At 38.3% G+C, this 20803-nt stretch overlaps 2 protein-coding genes and 1 non-coding gene across 3 annotated transcripts; all 3 read left to right on the top strand.

Annotated features, from left to right (window-relative positions):
• The first annotated feature begins 783 nt into the window (after nucleotides 1-783).
• lrrc71 (leucine rich repeat containing 71) lies at nucleotides 784-16074 on the top strand. Its single transcript, XM_047384217.1, has 17 exons — nucleotides 784-931; nucleotides 1724-1762; nucleotides 1841-1972; nucleotides 3045-3152; nucleotides 4416-4491; nucleotides 4602-4676; nucleotides 4835-4903; nucleotides 4984-5143; nucleotides 5233-5316; nucleotides 5458-5532; nucleotides 9258-9341; nucleotides 9427-9487; nucleotides 9569-9642; nucleotides 9740-9766; nucleotides 9844-9952; nucleotides 10258-10352; nucleotides 15899-16074. The coding sequence occupies exons 1-17, from the start codon at nucleotides 868-870 to the stop codon at nucleotides 15950-15952; spliced, it is 1386 nt and encodes a 461-aa protein (XP_047240173.1). The 5' UTR covers nucleotides 784-867; the 3' UTR covers nucleotides 15953-16074.
• Nucleotides 16075-17398: 1324 nt separating this feature from the next.
• Nucleotides 17399-19819, top strand: rps27.1 (ribosomal protein S27). Its single transcript, XM_047384527.1, has 4 exons — nucleotides 17399-17452; nucleotides 18087-18195; nucleotides 18284-18394; nucleotides 19567-19819. Exons 1-4 carry the CDS (start codon nucleotides 17447-17449, stop codon nucleotides 19593-19595), a joined length of 255 nt encoding a protein of 84 aa, XP_047240483.1. The 5' UTR covers nucleotides 17399-17446; the 3' UTR covers nucleotides 19596-19819.
• LOC124880006 lies at nucleotides 19229-19358 on the top strand. The gene has a single exon (XR_007041202.1). It is a non-coding gene; the product is annotated as a small nucleolar RNA SNORA35 (small nucleolar RNA).
• Nucleotides 19820-20803: the final 984 nt, after the last annotated feature.

Genomic DNA, 20803 nt, shown 5'->3' with positions numbered 1-20803 from the left:
GTTTAAAAGAAAATGACTAGTATGCATAATAGTTATAGTTTCCAAACATTTCTTTACCAATTCAATTGTCTAAATGTTCCATCCATCAACCCCTGTATGCATGCATGCATCGATAACAAAACCTCTTGGGAAGGTTTTGTGTTTAAGCTTTAAGAACATGGCTAATAAAGGACTGAGAACCCTGGAAAGGTAAGGGATTATTAAGGAAAAATGCATAGGAAGCCTGGAGAGAGATTTATTGATCGGTGCCTTGTCCTCACTCATGATGTTAAGTTTTAAAAATATAGTTTAATCAAACCCAGAAAAGCATACAATAAATACATGTGCTGGGAATTATTTAAATCTTTTAACTAATGTATTAAATAATTTAAAATGTTATTGGAAATTAGTTCATTAAATACATGTTTATCATTTGTTAAAAGCAATTCATTAAAAAAAGTTATACAGCCATAATGGGCTGTAGCACAGGAAATAAAATGTGAAATAATTACTGTAACAAGATTTTTATATTTAGTTTTGCAATGTATCTAACAGACTAGTGACATACATTAATTCTATATATATCTATATAGATATATATATTACCAGATTATTCAAGTCATGGCTTAGTTATCTAATTTACACACTTTGTCCTCGAGTAACATGATTGTAATTCTCATTTAGTCAAACTCACTTGTAGTTTAGTGACTGATAAAGCAAAGGTAAATATCGCGATATCAGTGCAGAAAATGTAAATCTCGCGATAGACCTAGGAACCTGCACTTGGTTGGTTGCCCTGGTAACAGAAAATATAGTGACTCGGTAACCAGCTAGGTTTAGCTCGCTTTTATTATATATATATATATATATATATTCAACAAAACAACAATGTCTAGAAGAAAACAACTGAAAGATAAATCCAACCAAGAAGACCATGGGTCGAAAAACAAAGGTTAGTAAGAAAATAACTGTGGATGAGTTTAATCAGCGCTGAGGAACACTAACTAAGCTACTGTATCGGTCTGTGAAAAAAGTTTAAATCATCGTTAAAATATATCTTTATCATTTGCTTACAATGCAGTAAGTGTTGTGTTATTAATTTACAGCTCTAAATCTGAATAGCTCTAAGTACCAGTATATATATATATATATATATATATGTTAGACTATAACAGATGTCAGCCATCAGTCGGTCAGACAGTGCTACCAACTGCGCCACCGTGCAGCCCATATAACAGATGTTAAATCATAAAAATTAACGAGCCCCTTTAAGATCCCTGTACCTTAATAAAAACATGTTTCTAGACACCTTTATTTCAAAACATCACATAAAGGTATTAAATGTCTAATTTATACCTAAATGTATCCAATCATATTAAATGTACAGTATACAAGTTTATTTAAATCTAAATTAATGTTCGAGTTTTTCCTTCTGAATTATAACTAATTTATATTTATTAAAATAAATTTAACTGTATTTTATTTAATATACAAACCAACATAGATTAGTTAAGCTCTGCCTTCATGGTTCCTAATAGAAAAGTGTTACGTATCGGTCGGTCATTTAATTAACTCTGATTAAAAGGTTCAACTGCATTCTCTAGTTCAAGTTGAATTACAACCAACTGAAATATCAAAGCCTTTTCTATTTCTATTAGCTGTTAAAACAATTAAATAATTTTAGTTTTGGCCTGTATTTTTTTATCTTGCAATCTAGACCACTATACCTTCTGTTGTTCCACAGGTTCAAGTCCAAATGAGGCATTACCAGTGCAGACCTTTGGTAAGCTATGATGTTTGTCTACAGATTAGTCATAAGATGTTTGTTCAGTCATTGACTAACCATCCCACCGTCTTACAGATGATTATCAGTGCACAGGAAATGTGGAGGTCGACTTCCTTATGCTTTGCGGTCTTCTGAACATGCAGGAAGTCCCAGCCGTCAGCACCAAACATCCAGCCTCATCCACCGATGTAAATGAAGGAGTTGGGGGTTAGTAAGTATTGAGCTGCTCCTTTTCTCAACAGAAACAGATATAGAGCCTTCCATAAGTGTTATTCTCCCTCCGACTCTTCCACATTTTGCAATGTAACAATCTCCACTGTCGGTGTGTTTTATTGGGACTTTATGTGACAGAAAAGTAGTGAATAACTGTAAAGCAGAAGGAAAATGATTCATTTTAGTTTTTTTTACAAAGCGTATATTTCCGTTTCATCCCTGTTATTTCCCTTAACAAGATCTACACCTAACCTGCACACAGAGTAAACCTGTGGTTACATAGTGGTGACAGCATCATGCTGTGGTATATGCACCAGGAAGAGGAAGCTGATACAATTTGATAGGAAGCTGGAGCTAAATACACGGCAATCCTGGAAGAAAATCTGTTTTCAGTTTGCAGTCCAACTTTGTAGTCTTTACTTTCCTTTATCATGCCACTGCAATGTACTTTTCATGTTTTCTTTTCACTGCAATCTAATTTTTTTCATCATGTAGAACACTTTGAATTGTCTTATTGCTGAAATGTGCTATGTAAATAAACTTTCTTTGCCTTGTTAGAGGCTGCATAAGACTGGGGTGGAGGTTCACCTTCCTGCAGAAGAGCAACATAAACATACAACCACAACTACAATGGAGTGGTCCTGTTCAAAGCATATCGTGTGTTAAAATAGATATGACATAAATGTAGTTGTGAATCTTTGGCAAGGCTTGAATGGCCAAGAATCTCCATGCGCAAAGCTGGTAGAACCAAACACGAAAAGACTTGCAGATGTAATTACAGTGAAATGTTCTTCTAAGAAGTATTGCCTTATGCCAAATGCATAGTTTTTGAAAACTGTATCCTATTCCTTCCACTTTACAATTAAGCACTACTTTGCAGTAATCTGTCACATAAAATCCCCATAAAATGGTAATTCAAAACTTAATGTTTAAGGGATATGACCAAAGAAACTCATAAAACAGTAAAGAATCCTTGTATGACAATTGCGCTGGATGTCTGCATACATAGATAGATGCTATTTTTTTAGTTGCTGTTTTCTGATGCTCCACGTGGTCTTACCTGCAGAAGATGACCTTTCACAGATAAGTGTCTCAACTCTCTGGTTTAAGCCGTGTTTAAACATTGAGCTGGAAAATGAGGACCCCCTCAGTGTCATGAGGATGAGGATTTCTGGTAAGAATGAAACACTCAAGGGGTTGTGCTTCCATTTCATCTCAAACCCACTTTAAGTACCAATGCACTTAACCATTGCTTGTCAGTTTATTTCTCTTGTTTAGGTATTGTAATAAATTATAAAGATAAAAAGTAATAAAGATACTCGAATCTCACTTCTAATTTCATTTAAGTTTGTGATTTGCTGAAGATTTGACTCTAAGCCCTAATTTAATTGACTGTGGTTCTTACTGGCCATCTCTTATGGTATATGATTTTGAACCCTTATAAAACCAAGATAACAATGACTGACCTTTCAAGATATATATAATGTTTTAGAGTCATATAGCCACATTTCTTTTGCAATTGACTAGAAGTATATAGAAAATTGCTTTAAATCAGCAGTTCTCAAAGTTCTCCAAGACAGGTGTGACTTGATTTATAGTCGGCACAAAAAACCCCGTAAAAGAAGGCTCCTTTTCACACACCATAGTGTTGTGCACAGGAGGACCATAATAAAACGAGGAGAACCCAAGCTGAGAGCAGTGTCCTTCAGACGGAGAAGTCAATGTTTACGATTTTCGTCTCTTTAGAGTTTCTGAGTAGTCTGCAACTCACAAAACGTATTTGCAGGCTTATCAAAAATCATTTGGGCTAAAATAATGGAACATATTTTTATTGTCGTTGAATATAACGTAGAATTATATAATGGTGTGTTCCTGATCTGGAAAGCATCACCACAGAATAACTAAAGTTAGAATACAGTGTAGATTCCTTTCGCTTATAGAAAATTAGAAAAATTAAAAGACAATAGATGCACTGTGGGCATATTTTGTAAGGAGAAATATCCATTGGCTAAAACAAAAAGCATGAGGATGTTTTTCATTTTACACTTTACAGTTTTTTCACATTTTGTCACTTTACAAACACAAACTTCAATGTAGAACTTTATGTGACACACCAATACAAAGTAATGTTAATTAATTGTAGGCCCAGGCTTTGACTGGGACATTCTAATACATAAATACGCTTTGATCTAAACTGTTCTAATGTATCTCTGGCTGAATGTTTAGGGCCATTGTCCTGCTAGAAAGTGAACTTCCACTTCATTACTGCTTTTCTGGTTAAAAAAATTCTATTTTAGCAGTATTCTCATAGTTTTTACTCTTTCAAACAGACAAAATCAAGAGGTAATCTAAAATTCTAAGTATCAAATTAACATCAAAATATAAGCAGGTTCTGCATACTGCAGTAACCATCATCAGATTTGTCCTGTATGTACAGGATGGAAGGTGAACGAGCAGATCTTCAGAGCATTGCAGAAGATGCTCCCCTCCATGAACCAGCTACAGTGTCTTCAGTGAGTAATGAACTGGTGCAGAGAGGAGCTCTCCTGTTATGGCAAACAGAACTACAGCTTCTGCTGCCTGGCTGTTGTTTGTTAGTGTAATATTGTTCACCGTGCTGCAGGTTCTGCCAGGCCGGGCTGACAGATCCAATGATAGTCTCCCTCACAAACACAATGTCTCTGTGCTCCAACCTCAGGTGAGTGGATTCTTCGACATTGAAACTGTGAAACATTGTTTTATTTTGCACCTCTGGGAAGACAAGTCAGAAATAGTTCTGAATTTGTAAGTAAATTTGCTCTGAAATATGCAGAATGTGGATTACTGATCCAGCTTGTTAACTCTGCATTGTGGTAGAGCTGTGTCACTGGAGGGTAATCCTCTTCCAGAGCAGAGCTTCCACCTTCTTCTTTCTGAAGACAGCATGTGAGTCACACATACAAGATCCAGCACTAACCCTTTTTTTAAAAATATGTCCAAATTCACGTCACGTTTCTTTGGTCAAGCCTCACCGACTTGTCCTTGCGGAATAATCAGATCGGAGATGAAGGCGCTCGTCTGATAGGTTCTGCGCTGTCGACCACTAAATCCGCTAATAAGAACCTCTTGTCACTCAACCTGGCATTCAACAATATTCGGGATGCAGGTGCTGCACATATTGCACAGGTATAATCCAGAGCTGCACCGAACCATGTTCCCCCTGGATGTTCCCATCAGGGCTGCTGACACGTTTTCCACCTTGTTTTCTCTCTCAGGGCCTGAGGCTGAATCGTACTTTAGTCTTTCTATCGCTGTCCAACAATCAGATTGGAGACTCAGGAGCTGCCCATCTGGCTGCGGTATCCATTTACCTTAAAGACTTTAACTGACAGATAATGCTTTTAAATTGGCAGTTGAGTCGTTCTTTATCATATTTGATGTAGTGGATTAGATATTACACGATTTAATAACCCGCCAGCGCTTAGCATTTCCATTTTTAGATCCTCGGGGAGTTTGCTCTAACACATGAGGAAGTTGTGGAAAGGAGGAAGCTGCTGCTGCAGAAAATGCAGGCTGTAAGTTTGACAGCTACATTTTGTGTTTTCTGTGAAACTTTAAGCAGTCCAATCCAATACTTCTTCACTTCTGAAGAGATTAGAATAACAAGGTGAAACCTTAAGATTTGGAAACATCTGATTGAGTTATGATCAGAAGTAGTGTTTAAAACACTGTAATAGTTTTCAGGCTTTTTAGGAATGAAGCACATATATAGGGCTTCACTGAAGCACTCACACACTTTGTCAGATTACAGCCGCAAAGTCTAATTTAGTATTCGGATTTTACATGACAGAGGAACACAAATAGTGCATATTTGCAAAGTGGAAGGCAAATAATGAATGTTTTTTTTATCCTTTATGAAGAAACATCTGAAAGCTATGCTCTGCATTTGTATTCAGCCCCCTTTACTCAATACTTTGTTGACCCACCTTTGGCTGTAATTACAGCTCCAAGTATTTTGGGGTATCTCTCTATCAGTGCTCCGGAGACTGAAATACTCATTCCTCTTTGCAGCGTGGCTCAAGCTCTGTCAGATTGCACTGAAAGCATCTCTGAACATCCATTTTCAAGTCAGCCACAGAGTTTGATTTAGGTTTAGGTCAGGACTTTGACTAGGCCATTCTAACAAATACAGTCATATTCAGTAAATTACAATATTATTGAAAAGTAAATTTATTTCAGTAACTCGGTTCATTCAGTGAAACATTTTCACATAGATTAATTATTCACAGACAGATGTTTTGAAGCTTTTATTTCTGTTAATTATGATGATTTTCTGCTTACAGCTAATGAAAAGATGACAATTAAGATTTTAATTCATTGAATATGATACTCAGCTTTACTTATCCATAAATCCTGATGAACCCAACCAGTTAGATAGACTACAAGCATGTCTTGAAGATATAAAAACTTGGTTGACTTTAAATTTTTTGCTTCTAAATTCAGACAAGACACAAGTTGTCGTCTTTGGACCGGAGTTTTTATAAAAGAAACTTCTTAGTCAATCACTTAACCTGGAAGGCATTAAATTGACCTCTGATAATAAAGTAAAAAACCTTGGTGTTATTTTTGACCAGGACATGTCATTTAAATCCCATATTAAACAGGTTTCTAGGATTTCCTTCTTTCATCTCCAGAACATTACCAAAATTAGAAATATCCTGTCCAGGAGTGACGCTGAAAAACTAGTCCATGCATTTGTTACTTCAAGGCTGGACTATTGTAATTCTTTACTATCAGGATGTCCACAAAATGCAGTTAAAAGCCTTCAGCTGATTCAAAATGTTGCAGCAAGAGTTCTGATGAAAATTAAAAAGAGAGATCATATTTCTCCTATTTTAGCTTCTCTTCATTGGCTCCCTGTTAAATTTAGAATAGAATTTAAAATTCTCCTCCTCACATATAAAGCCCTTAATGATCTAGCTCCATCATACATCAGAGATCTGATTGGTCCATATGTTCCTAACAGAGCACTTCGTTCTCAGACTGCAGGTTTACTGGTGGTTCCTAGAGTCTCTAGAAGTAGAATGGGAGGCAGATCCTTTAGTTATCAGGCTCCTCTCCTGTGGAACCAGCTCCCAGTTTTAGTCCGTGAGGCAGACACCCTGTCTACTTTTAAGGCTAGGCTTAAAACTTTCCTTTTTGATAAAGCTTATAGTTAGAGTGGCTTAGGTTATCAGGGAGGGAGCCTTCCTCCCTCCCTGTTGGTTGGAGTAAGGGGGAGTCAGGTTTAGCCTAAACCACCTCAGTTATGGTTGAGGTGCAAACACACCCTCCATTTCTGCTACCTGTATGACCCCTTCTCTTTTCCAATGGTTATAATCAGTTTGACAGAGAGAGGTATCCCAATCCTTGTGGTTTTTAGTATAACAATGACCATCAGTGGGACCCTTTGTGGGGTTCCTTGAGACGACATTGTTGTAAATAAGCGCCATTTAACTAAATAATCTGAACTGAAACTATCTGTGTAGTTATGCTGCTATAGGCTTAGGCTGCTGGAGGACATAACGACCACTTTCACCCTCTTCGCTACATTCTCACACTACTCTCCAATTTTGCATTATTTGCTATTATTTCAGCTTTTAACTTTGTTCTCTCTTTTCTCTTCCTTGAAGCTACACCTGGCCTGACTCTGTGTCTACCTGTGACACCTTTCTGGAGAGGGGAATCGTCCGAGCTTCTGCTGGCAACAACTTAATGCTCACCCTCTACTGATGATCCACATAGCCCTGTCTTTCAGTGTTTAACCCTTTCTCTCTCCTAGACATGGCGATTGACTGAGCTTAACTGTAACAAACTCTATATGCTCTCTTTCAGACTCTAACCTTGAAAACTGGCTCAGAGTTTATCTGTTCTTTCTTTCTAGGTGAAACGACTAAAGGAGCTACATCCATTAACATTTACTTTTCCTTCCCATAGAAAGTACTCCTGGATCAGTGCTTCTGTGTCTCTGCTCTGTTCTTTCCCTCAAACCCCCAGTCGGTCGTGGCAGATGGCCGCTCACACTGAGCCTGGTTCTGCAGGAGGTTTCTTCCTGTTAAAAGGGAGTTTTTCCTCTCCACTGTCGCTACATGCATGCTCAGTATGAGGGATTGCTGCAAAGTCAACGCCAGTGACTGTCCACTGTCTCATCCAGGAGGAGTGAATGCTGCAAGTCACTGACTGGATGCAATCTGCTGGGTTTCCTTAGACAGAAAAACCTTTTATCCAATTTGAATAAATAACTGAATCTGAATTCCTACCCTCACCTATGGCCATGAACTTTGGGTCATGACCGAAAGAACAAGATCACGGATACAAGCGGCTGAAATGAGCTTCCTCTGTAGGGTGGCCGGGCACTCCCTTAGAGACAGGGTGAGGAGCTTGGCCATCCAGGAGGGGCTCGGAGTAGAGCCACTGCTCCTCCACATCGAGAGGAGCCAGTTGAGGTGGCTCGGGCATCTATACCGGATGCCTCCTGGATGCCTTCCTTGGGAGGTGTTCCAGGTACGTCCCACCGGGAGGAGGCCCAGGGGACGGCCCAGGACACGCTGGAGGGACTATGTCTCTCGGCTGGCCTGGGAACGTCTTGGGCTCCCCCCGGAGGAGCTGGAGGAGGTGTCTGGAGAGAGGGACGTCTGGGTGTCTCTGCTGAGTCTGCTGCCCCCGCGACCCGGTCCCGGATAAGCGGAAGACTACGAGTACGAGTACGAATATGACTGGATGTTGCTCTTGAAATATAATAACCTACTAATTACATTCAATCAGTGCTTTGTGAAGGCTGCAATTCATTATATTGTGTAGCTTGTCTGCTTTAAACTTCATCCCTGACCTTTCTGCTCTGCTCCCTGGTCCTCATGATGCTGTTTGTTCAGTAATGTTCTCCAACAAACCTCTGAGGCCTTCGCAGCTGGATTTATACTGAGAATAAATTACACACAGGGGGGCTCTGTCTTTATAAAGGCAACAGTTGCTTGCACTGGATTTTACTTATGGGTATCAGAGTGAAGGGGTTGAACACAGATACAGAGTTTTGATCATTTTATTTATAAAAACCTATTTTAAACAACCCATCATTTTCCTTCCACTTCACAATGATGCACTGCTTTTGTCAGATAATCACAGATACACTGAGGTTCTAGATTGTAACATGACGTACTTTTGAAAGGGACCATACAATATAAAAGAATGATACATTTAAAGACTTGTGGATGAGGATGTGTTGAACCTCTGCTTTTTGCCGTTTTTGCATTCTTCTTTTAAGGCTGATCTTGAGCAAACATCTACGAGCCAGGTGTCCCCCTTGCATGCCCCTTCAAGGGAGAACAAGGGCACACTCAGAAAAAAGGTAATATATGAATATTATAAGGATGAGAACAAACACATGCATCATTATGCAAAATGATCTAATCCTGTGCCAATATATTAATCAGCAAAAATCTGCCAGGAAAGATGAAAAAACTGCCGAAATCAAAGAAAAGTCTCAGAAGAAAAGTAATCATCAGTGATACATTTCACCAGTTATCCTTCAGCAGTGTTTGGTTTCTCATAGCTGTCTTTTCAAATCTCTCCCAGCCCTTGACGGAAAGGGAACTCAGAGCAGAAGTCTAAAGGGTGGAGGCAGAGAGAAACAATTATCTGCTCTAGAGGTGCCTGAACACTTTACCACATCTAAACAGCCTCCACACATATATATAGGACATAACCTAATTTTCTCCAACTATGTGGTTTCTTTTCTTCCTGCAGGATAAATCAAGCACTAACCTGAATGAGGTCTGGCAGTTGCAATATTTTAATGTAGCACTTGCAGTGATGCATCTGAGTTAAATTTACTGTCTCTGTACAAACAGGCAGCATCTGTGGAGACAGGAAACCCCCTGCTGGACTATTCGGTGCATCGCAAGAACGGACAGCTCTTTCTGCCTGGAAACATGAGGCTTGCTTCACTCAACCTGGCAGGTCAGTACCTAGAAAACTATTCACATCCCACCAACGGTTGTATTTGCAGACAGGACAGTTTTACTCTGATTAACTGAATCTTTTTTTCCTTGAAATATATGTGACTTTTTTTTTTTCAAACTCCTACCTTGTGTTTAATATATATTTTATCCTTCTAGATTTCCAAAATGTGATTTTTATTTTTAACATTTTTACTGTAATTTATTTACCAAAAAAATGTTTAAGCCTCTACTCTCTTAAAGATTTGTGAAAAAGAAGTAGTAAAAGCCTGTAATTCATAATAAAACTTCTGTTTGTTTGTGAAGGAAACAGAATTACAAAGAAGTCTCTGCCTCTGTTCCTGGCATCTCTGGAAAAGCAGGAGGATGTGGGAAGAAACTTGCGCCGTCTCTGTCTGCAGGTGTGTTTTACATCTATTCAAGGGACTGACACTGTTCTTGTCTGTGGGCGTCTGTGCAAAGATCTTAGGAGAGCAACATACAGCCACACCCAACAGGGAACAGCAACAAATCAAACAGAGCTTAGTGGGAAATTTTACATTTCCAAAACTAAACATTTTCGCCTGTCTGTAGCAGTCTTTAATCTAAGAGGCAGGTTACACCCCCGTACAGTCTGCCAGGCCATCACAGGGACATGCAACCATACGCACACTGACACTAAACCTAACATAGCTATGTTTGGACTGTGTGGGGGTGGGCCTGAGTACCTGGAGAACACACACGCATGCACTGAAAAAACATACAAATTCTACACAAAAACTTCTTGTAGCAAAGTAACAGTGCTGACAACTGCCACCAGGCAGCACATTTTAATTCAATTCAATTCAATTCAGTTTTATTTATATAGCGCCAATTCACAACACATGTCATCTCAAGGCACTTCACAACAGTCAGGTTCATACATTCAAATTATTCCCAACCATTGAACAGTGCAGTCAGAGTTAGTTATTTATTCAAATTGGATAAAAAGTTTTTCTGTCTAAGGAAACCCAGCAGATTGCATCCAGTTAGTGACTTGCAGCATTCCCTCCTCCTGGATGAGCATGTAGAGACAGTGGACAGTCACTGGCGTTGACTTTGCAGCAATCCCTCATACTGAGCATGCATGTAGCGACAGTGGAGAGGAAAAACTCCCTTTTAACAGGAAGAAACCTCCAGCAGAACCAGGCTCAGTGTGAGCGGCCATCTGCCACGACCGACTGGAGGTTAGAGAGAACAGAGCAGAGACACAAAGAGAACAAAGAAGCACTGATCCAGGAGTACTTTCTATGGGAAGGAAAAGTCAATGTTAATGGATGTAGCTCCTTTAGTTGTTTCACCTAGAAAGAAAGAACAGAAACTCTGAGCCAGTTTTGGAGAGTAGTGTGAGAATGTAGCGAAGAGGGTGAAAGTGGTCGTTATGTCCTCCAGCAGCCTAAGCCTATAGCAGCATAACTACAGAGATAGTTTCAGTTCAGATTATTTAGTTAAATGGCGCTTATTTACAACAATGTCGTCTCAAGGAACCCCACAAAGGGTCCCACTGATGGTCATTGTTATACTAAAAACCACAATGATTGGGATACCTCCCTCTGTCAGACTGATTATAACCATTGGAAAAGAGAAGGGGTCATACAGGTAGCAGAAATGGAGGGTGTGTTTGCACCTCAACCATAACTGAGGTGGTTTAGTCTAAACCTGACTCCCCCTTACTCCAACCAACAGGGAGGGAGGAAGGCTCCCTCCCTGATAAACTAAGCCACTCTAACTATAAGCTTTATCAAAAAGGAAAGTTTTAAGCCTAGCCTTAAAAGTAGACAGGGTGTCTGCCTCACGGACTAAAACTGGGAGCTGGTTCCACAGGAGAGGAGCCTGATAACTAAAGGATCTGCCTCCCATTCTACTTCTAGAGACTCTAGGAACCACCAGTAAACCTGCAGTCTGAGAACAAAGTGCTCTGTTAGGAATATATGGAACCATCAGATCTCTGATGTATGATGGAGCTAGATCATTAAGGGCTTTATATGTGAGAAGGAGAATTTTAAATTATATTCTGGATTTAACAGGGAGCCAATGAAGGGAAGCTAAAATAGGAGAAATATGATCTCTCTTTTTAATTTTCATCAGAACTCTTGCTGCAGCATTTTGAATCAGCTGAAGGCTTTTAACTGCATTTTGTGGACATCCTGATAGTAAAGAATTACAATAGTCCAGCCTTGAAGTAACAAATGCATGGACTAGTTTTTCAGCGTCACTCCTGGACAGCATATTTCTAATTTTGGTAATGTTCTGGAGATGAAAGAAGGAAATCCTAGAAACCTGTTTAATATGGGATTTAAATGACATGTCCTGGTCAAAAATAACACCAAGGTTTTTTACTTTATTACCGGAGGTCAATTTAATGCCATCCAGGTTAAGTGATTGACTAAGAAGTTTCTTTTATAAAAACTCCGGTCCAAAGACGACAACTTCTGTCTTGTCTGAATTTAGAAGCAAAAAATTTAAAGTCAACCAAGTTTTTATATCTTCAAGACATGCTTGTAGTCTATCTAACTGGTTGGGTTCATCAGGATTTATGGATAAGTAACGCTGAGTATCATCAGCGTAACAGTGAAAATGTATCCTATGCTGCCTGATAATTTCACCTATTGGAAGCATATATATAGTAAAGAGAATTGGCCCAAGTACTGAACCCTGTGGTACTCCACAGTTAACACTGGAGTTTAAAGATGATTTATCATTTACATGAACAAACTGGAATCTGTCAGACAGATAAGATTTAAACCAGCCTAGCGCTGTTCCCCTGATCCATACAACATATTCCAGCCTTTCTAAGAGAATATCATGGTCGACTGGATCAAATGCAGCACTGAGATCTAACAGAACCAGAACAGACACAAGTCCATTATCTGAGGCCATAAGAATATCATTAGTGACTTTCAGCAGAGCTGTTTCAGTGCTATGATGAGCTCTGAAACCTGACTGAAACTCTTCAGACAGGTCATTGTTGTGTAAATGCTCACACATTTGATTAGCAACTATTTTCTCAAGAATTTTAGATAAGAATGGAAGATTGGATATAGGTCTGTAATTTTTCAAGTCATCTCGATCAAGCGAAGGTTTCTTAAGTAAAGGTTTAATTACAGCTACCTTTAAAAGCTTGTGGTTCTGATCCATTTACTAAAGATAGATTAATCATATCTAAAATGGGGCTGATAATCAGAGGGAACACTTCCTTAAATAATTTGGTTGGGATTGGGTCTAACATACAAGTTAAAGGTTTAGATGAAGCTAATATTTCTGATAACTCAGGAAACTCCACATGATCAAAACAGTACAAACACAGATCAGGTTCTACAGTTACTTGCTGAGGATGAAGTAATCATCTTCGGGAGTATGTCAAAGATTTTCTTTTTAATAGAATCAATTTTATTTAAGAAGAATCCCATAAAGTCATGACTGCTGAGAGCTAAGGGAATGGATGGCTCAACAGAGCTATGACTCTGTGTAAGTTTAGCAACTGTACTAAAGAGAAACCTCAGATTATTCTTGTTCTCTTCTATTAATGATGAGAAATAAGCTGTTCTAGCTTGGCGAAGTGTCTTTTTATACAACAGTAGGCTATTTTTCCAGATTAAGTAGGAATCCTCTAGGTGTGTAGAACGCCATTTTCTCTCCAATTTTCTAACACTGTGCTTTAAAGTACGTAGGTCTGAATTAAACCAAGGAGCTAGCCTCCTATGAATAATTACCTTCTTTTTCAAGGGGGCTGCATTGTCTAATGCATCACGCAATGATGAAGAAACACTATGAACAAGAGAATCAATTTGTGAAGGAGAAGAAACAGAATTATTGCCCTCCATTGTGTTTTTCAGTGATAATGAGGAAATCAAAAGTGGAACAGATTCTTTAAAGGTTGTTACAGCATCGCCTGATAATGATCTACTATAATGAAATTTAATGAGAAAATATTGTTATGTCTTTACACTCAATACCATATGTCAGCACAAGGTCCAGAGAATGAAGACCAAGGTGGGTAGGTTTGTTAATGTTTTGAGCAAAGCCAATTGAGTCTAAGATAGCATTAAACGTTATATTTAGGCTATCACTTTCAGCGTCTACATGAATGTGAAAATCCTCCACTATAATAACTTTATCTGTATTTAACACTAAATCAGATAAAAGGTCTGAAAACTGATCTAAAAATTGAGAGTAAGGGCTTGGTGGACAGTTTTAGTGCTTTGCAAATTGGATGAGGAAAACTAAGGATTAAATATTCAAAAGAGTTGTAGCTATTGATTGGTCTGGGACTAGTCAATAAATCGGACTGAAAGATGGTTGCTACTCCTCCTCCTCGCCCAGTATTTCGAGGAATGTGAAAATTTAAATAATTAGTAGGAGTTGACTCATTTATAGTAACATAATCCTCTTGCTGCAGCCTGGTTTCTGTGAGGCAAAATAAATCAATCTGATTATCACAAATCAGGTCACTAACTAGAAATGTATTTGAAGAGAGAGACCTTATATTCATTAAGCCACATTTAATTGTTTTATTTTTCTTTTTAGTCTGAGTTGTGTTTATTTTTATTAGATTTTCCGGATTTCCTCATTTTAGATTATTTTTTAATCTATTCAATTTTGGCCGTGGGCGAGACACTGTCTTAATAGGGTAATGGGTGGGTAGCAGTACAGAAGCTGCAGAGAGGAGTGTTAAACTACGACTCTGCTTCCTGGTCTGAACCCTGGGTTGTCAGAGGTTTGGAGAACTAATAAATTCGGCCAGATTCCTAGAAAGAAGAGCTGCTCCATCCAAAGTGGGATGGAGCAGTTTATAAAACAGTAAAGGGATTTGGACCACCTTAAATTTAGATAAGCTGAAAAAGCACAATGTGGTTACACGTGGTTTAAAGCACAATATGGGATTTGTGAATTCTTTGTAGAAAAAATTGGATTCTTGCTTTTGCCCAAAATAGTGTTGAAAATGATCTATTCCTGTAAACCAATCATATAATTATATCATATAATTATATTCTTATTTAGATTTTAAAGTTCTTCATGTTTCTGAAAAGCTAAGCAGAAAGGATTTTTTGCAGAATGGGTTTTGTTGGGGGAGTGGGTGTGTGTTTTAGTTAGGCTGATGTATAGAGATGTGGTGATGCACGTGACTCCAATACAGGAGAATTTGGTTTGACATTTCTCATAAGAATGGACTGGCCCAAACAGGGATCAGAACCACAGTCAATAGAAATACAGTCCAATATCAACTATATACGAATAGAATAAACTATACTTTGAGTTTGAACATTTTCATGAATACGTACATCCATATTTCAAACTATCCTACTAGGTAGAGAATAAGGCTGAGACACAATTATTAGGTACAATGGTACACAATGGTTTGCAACATGCAGTTATGAAATGGAGGTAATAATTAGAGAGGAGGCCAGATGACCTAGAGACACAGAAAAAGGGCTACTTTATATTCAGTTTTTTTGTTGTTTCAAACTTGTCCTTATATTTTCTGTTTTTGAGTTGAGTTTATCAGTAAATTATTTAATGTGTTCACCTTCATATACCTTTTTTAAGACCTTATTTACAATAATCTAGATGTTTAACAACATCAGGTAAGACCTACCAGAAAAGTAAGGTACTTACTTAGGTGCCTCAATATCTTATATGTTTTATATTTAAGTTTTAGGTTTCATATATTGACCAATTATTTTAAACAAATTAACTATAGTAATGTTATTCATATTACTGCTCTTGGCACCATATATATTTTAATTGCTACATATCCCTTTAAGTAATATTGCAGTCGATTTTTTTTTTCCCTTTTAGATTTTTCAGATGCATTGTCCTCCTTAATTCTGACAACCTATTTTTATTTTAGAAACCCAGATTAACAACTAATACCTAATGAGTATGTATTTATTAATATTTTTAATCTCTCTCTTTCTCTCCTGTACAGAGAAACCTCTTCCTTGCAGACTCGAAGTTTTACAGGAAGATAGAAGAAATATAGGCTCTCACTGATCCTCTGGTTGTGACTCAATGGAAGAGGAGGGAAAGGACTTGTAGTGCTCAGCAATCATTTGCCTCCACCTTATTTAGGTCTGATACAGAAAAATAAAACATATTACTTTTTTCTGAGTTCTTTTTTTACAATATAAAAGACGAGGAGGACAATTTTATTACTTTGTTTTTGCCCACAGTAGGAATTAAGGAAAAGAAAAAGATTAAACATAAGACACTAAACATACAGTCGTCATTGTTCTTCTACCATAAATCTACCAACTATTTATCACTGTGGTAAAATAGGAAAATGCTCTAAATGTACCAAAATAATCACTTGCTCCCCAAATAGGATTTCTTATCTGGTTGACCATATTGGCCCCTTAAAAAAACATGTCAGTGTTTTTACCAGGATAGCTGAATATATCTTAAACATTAAATGTTCTTTATACTTTACTCTGTTTCAGAATACAAAGCATGTCTGGGTGAATAAACATGCCTCAAATTAAATTAAAATGTTTGAGTTTTGCTGTTTAAAGATAAACAGTTGCTCCACATGTGTAAAATTCAACACATATGGACTTATTGTATTTTATTGCACCATTCATAGACAGGGTAATTAAAAATGCTTTGCATGAAAAAATAATGGTTCCAGAAAAATTCAAAAACAAATGAGTAAAAATAAAGCACTACATAAAAAACAAACAAAACACGGAAATTATAAATGAAAAGAAATTGCAGACATGATATAAATGACCTGATAAAATTATTTCAGTTCTGACTTAATGTAGGCAACAGTTTCTGCACCTTAGATTAACAGGGAATTTGTTTCAGAACTAAAATGGAAACTAAATGCTGCCTTCCCTTGTATTGTTCTGATCCTGGGAACACAGGCCTCTGATGATCTGAGGGGTCTGTATTGTACCCAGCACACCAAGCAAGTAAACCTGAAATGTATTCAGCAAGCCTAAAAATACAAAAAATAAAAATACACACCTAAATCCAATTAAGAATCCGTGACAAGACTTGAAATGTATTCACAGATTCTCTCCATCCAATTTGATTGAAATTTTAGTCTTTGACTAGACATCCAATTACCATACTACACAAAACATTATTTTTAAAGGGTGGGAACACACTTTAGTTTCGTAATTTTGGATGAGTAGATGGACGGATTTTGTAACTGGATGTCTAAAAGATAAAATAACGCGAATTATTTTTTTTTTATTAATATCACCGTTTTAAGCAATGAAAACAATAAAAAAGCAAGGTTGCTTTACTGGTAAGCGTAAATAACAACTAAAACTACTTTTCAAATGCTATTTCACTTTTAAATTTGCCAGTAAACAACAAATAAACTAAAAGGACGCATTTGACCTCACCAATATGGCCGATATGTCGCTAAAATGTCGTCACGTCCGGCCTGTGCTCCGACGAACCACCAATATGAACCCCTCGCTTCCGGTGATACCTCCTTTTCGGCAGCGGCTATTTCCTCGCCAACATGCCAGTGAGTATCAGGAGGCGGTTAAAACCTGCTTTTTATGACTTTTTGCTGACGGTTAGAGGGATATTACAGGGCTCAGTGGTTTCAGGAGAAAATATCGTGTTGATTCGTCCCACTTTTAGACGGTTTAGTCTGGTCGAAGATGCTGTTTTTTAATCATTTTTACAGAGCATCTCGAGCGCGTTGTGACACAAGATGGCTGCGCGCACACTGCAAACATGGAGCCAGTTTAGCGGAGAGGCTCAAAACAGACAGGAGGATAATTTTTATGGCTTGGCCTCAGTTGTTTGGTTTGTAGTTGCTTAATCGACCGTAGATAGATTTATAGACGCCGACGAGATATTTATAAAAAAAATAAAAATAACGCAGTGTGTTCTCTAACGTCGGATAGGTAGGCCAAGACGTGGGCCTAAGCGGGCCAACGCAGCGATGCTGCAGCTAAATCAAATATGTGAATCGGATGTCTTTTTTTTTTTTTAGCCAAATAATGCATCCAATATACATTACTTCACCCCTAGCTTGCCTTTTGTCACAAACGATTTGCGAATTTAAGCCCCCGCTTGAAGTTTTATCTGTCTTTTGTTCATGATCACGTTTACCTATGTCTGTTTTGTAAGCTTTATTTTTATTTATTTAGCTCGCAAAAGACTTGTTGCACCCATCCCCTGAGGAGGAGAAGAGGAGACACAAGAAGAAGCGTCTCGTCCAGAGTCCCAACTCTTATTTTATGGATGTCAAATGTCCAGGTACGTTTTCTCTGCGCCTTATTTTGTTGATGCACAAAATTAGTGTAGATTACAAGTGTAAAAACTGAGTCCTGTCCTTTCTCTGCAGGATGCTACAAGATCACAACGGTGTTCAGCCACGCTCAGACAGTCGTGCTGTGCGTAGGCTGTTCAACGGTCCTGTGTCAGCCCACTGGAGGCAAAGCACGTCTCACAGAGGGTCAGCATCTGCACACTAACAGGAGTAGAAATTGTAGCTTACATGACACTGTGTGATATAATATCATCAGCTAATTAAAGACTTTGTTTTTATTTGCATTATTTAAAAGGGAGATGATTAGAGCTGGATTTAAATGTTTTGGTTCCAGGTGGAACAGGGTCAGGGTTAGTTAGGTTCTTAAACTAGGTCTGGTTTAGACAAACAAAGCTTTTAAACTACTGTTCTACCCATCCTTTTTATGTTTGCCTCACCTGTGTATTTTATTAATAACTTTTAATTGTTTCTGCCCTAAATTCCCAGTTATACCTTTTGATATTTATAGCTAAAATAACGTAGAGTCCCCTTAGAAAAAAATACTTATACATTCAAGCGTAAACAAGAAAAATTCTACAAAATTCGGGACCCATTCATTAAATGTATTGCGACAACAGATCTAACAAACATAATGGAAGAGACTGAATAAAACGTTTTAATCTTTATTTATATTTGACTCTGTGGCCCTCAAAGAAAAATAAAAATGTGTGTTCCAATCTACGAATACAATCTAAATGTAAACTAAATTAGATCCCCAAAGGTAAATGTATAAATACAAACCAGGTTCTTTGTATTAAACATGTTTTATTTTTATTGATTTTTCTAAATGAAAAATCAAAAAAAAAAAAAAATGTTGGTTTAAAAAATAAAAAACCTAGAGAGGACTGAGAGCTAAGGAAATTAGAGTGTGGAAGAGTAACGTATTTTTATTTGAAACCTGTGTAGGAACCTTGAATTATAAACTTCAGTTGTTTCAGAAACAGTCTGAGGGATAATTTGACTGATTTTGATGTGGTTATGCTGCACTGCTAAGTGACTGGACTTCCTCCATCGTGGTTTTCCAATCTCATTCCAGTGCCAGATAAACCTCAGTTTGCAGAAGGGTTGAGCTACATCCATGGCTTCCCCCTTTCGAAGGCTGAGAACAAACAACTACCTCTGTAGCTTTGCTCGGATCTTATTGTGTTGTGACATTCTAAAAACACCGAGATATTTCAGTTAAAGCCAAGAGATGTGGACAGTACCAGACTCGTGATCTGCAGCGCTGTGCTACACAATAGCTGTGCTCAGTCTGCAGTATTCTGCTGTGAGGCTCCTCTTTTGTCAGCAGTGGACTAACGTGTCATTTTGTCTGGCAGGGTGCTCGTTCAGAAGGAAGCAGCACTAGCTGTTCTTCCTGAAGCTGAAGGGGAGAGGAGGGGATGGACTGGTTGATATCGGCATCTCCTGCCTCGAGACAACCGCGACGGCAGAGCCTGTGGTCCCGAATTGATACGAGACCAGATGATTTAACAGGACAGAGGATGTTTTCTCTGTTTGTGTTGACCTATTGGTTGTTGCTTTAATTCCTCCCTCCAACCCTGTCTCTCTAAATAAAATGTTTTCGCTAAAGGAATGGATCCCTGTGTGGTTCTTATTGTACTGTTTCTACTTGGTCTTGAAAGGACTGGAGTTTACTTTTATTATTTTCTTGGTCTAGTTTCCAGGTAGATTTCCTTTGATTTCATAACTTGAAAAAATGAAGCTCTGCAGTCCTAAGTCATTTTTCTACATTAATTTAAAGGTGTCTAAATTAGATTAACTTTTTTAAAATATAAAGTGAAACTCTTATTAGTGACACAAGTTCCGTTTCCCTGAATATTGCACATGAAATGATTTAAATGCTGAAATGTAGGCCTAATTAAATGGCCTGTACTTGTACATTTATCAAGTCTCCAGAGACCCCAAAGTGCTTCACAGTACATTCAGTCACAGCTGCATGGGGCACACTGACAGAAGTGAGGCTGCCATACACAGCCCCCTACCCACAATCAGTAGTCAAGGCAGGTGAAGTGTCTTACCTGAGACAGACATAGTGGGGGCTCGAACTGGCAACCCACCGGTTACAAGACGAACACCTGCGACCATCGCCATGATCGTCCCAATTAAATTAATTAAAAATATACTGTACTATATATGCACTGAGTAACTTGTACAAATTACTGTTCATTGCCTCCAAATCATAGGGCTGCACGGTGGCGCCCCCTGGCCGGGGGTCTTTCTGCATGGAGTTTGCATGTTCTCCCTGTGCATGTGTGGGTTCTCACCGGGTACTCCGGCTTCCTCCCACAGTCCAAAGACATGCCTGTTAGGTTAATTGGTCTCTCTAAATTGCCCTTAGGTGTGTGCATGGTTGTTTGTATGTTGCCCTGCGATGGACTGGCGACCTGTCCAGGGTGTACCCCGCCTCTCGCCCATTGCCTGCTGGAGATAGGCACCAGCTCCCCCGCGACCCACTATGGAATAAGCAGTAGAAAATGACTGACTGACTGACTGCCTCCAAATCCTCTGCATTTTTATTTTACAAGTGCAAACTTGATATTCATCTGAAAAGAG

Source organism: Girardinichthys multiradiatus, chromosome 13, assembly GCF_021462225.1.
Source record: "Girardinichthys multiradiatus isolate DD_20200921_A chromosome 13, DD_fGirMul_XY1, whole genome shotgun sequence".
Taxonomy (NCBI): domain Eukaryota; kingdom Metazoa; phylum Chordata; class Actinopteri; order Cyprinodontiformes; family Goodeidae; genus Girardinichthys; species Girardinichthys multiradiatus.
Note: the sequence above shows the minus strand (reverse complement) of the source record. Positions and strands in the feature narration are given on the sequence as shown.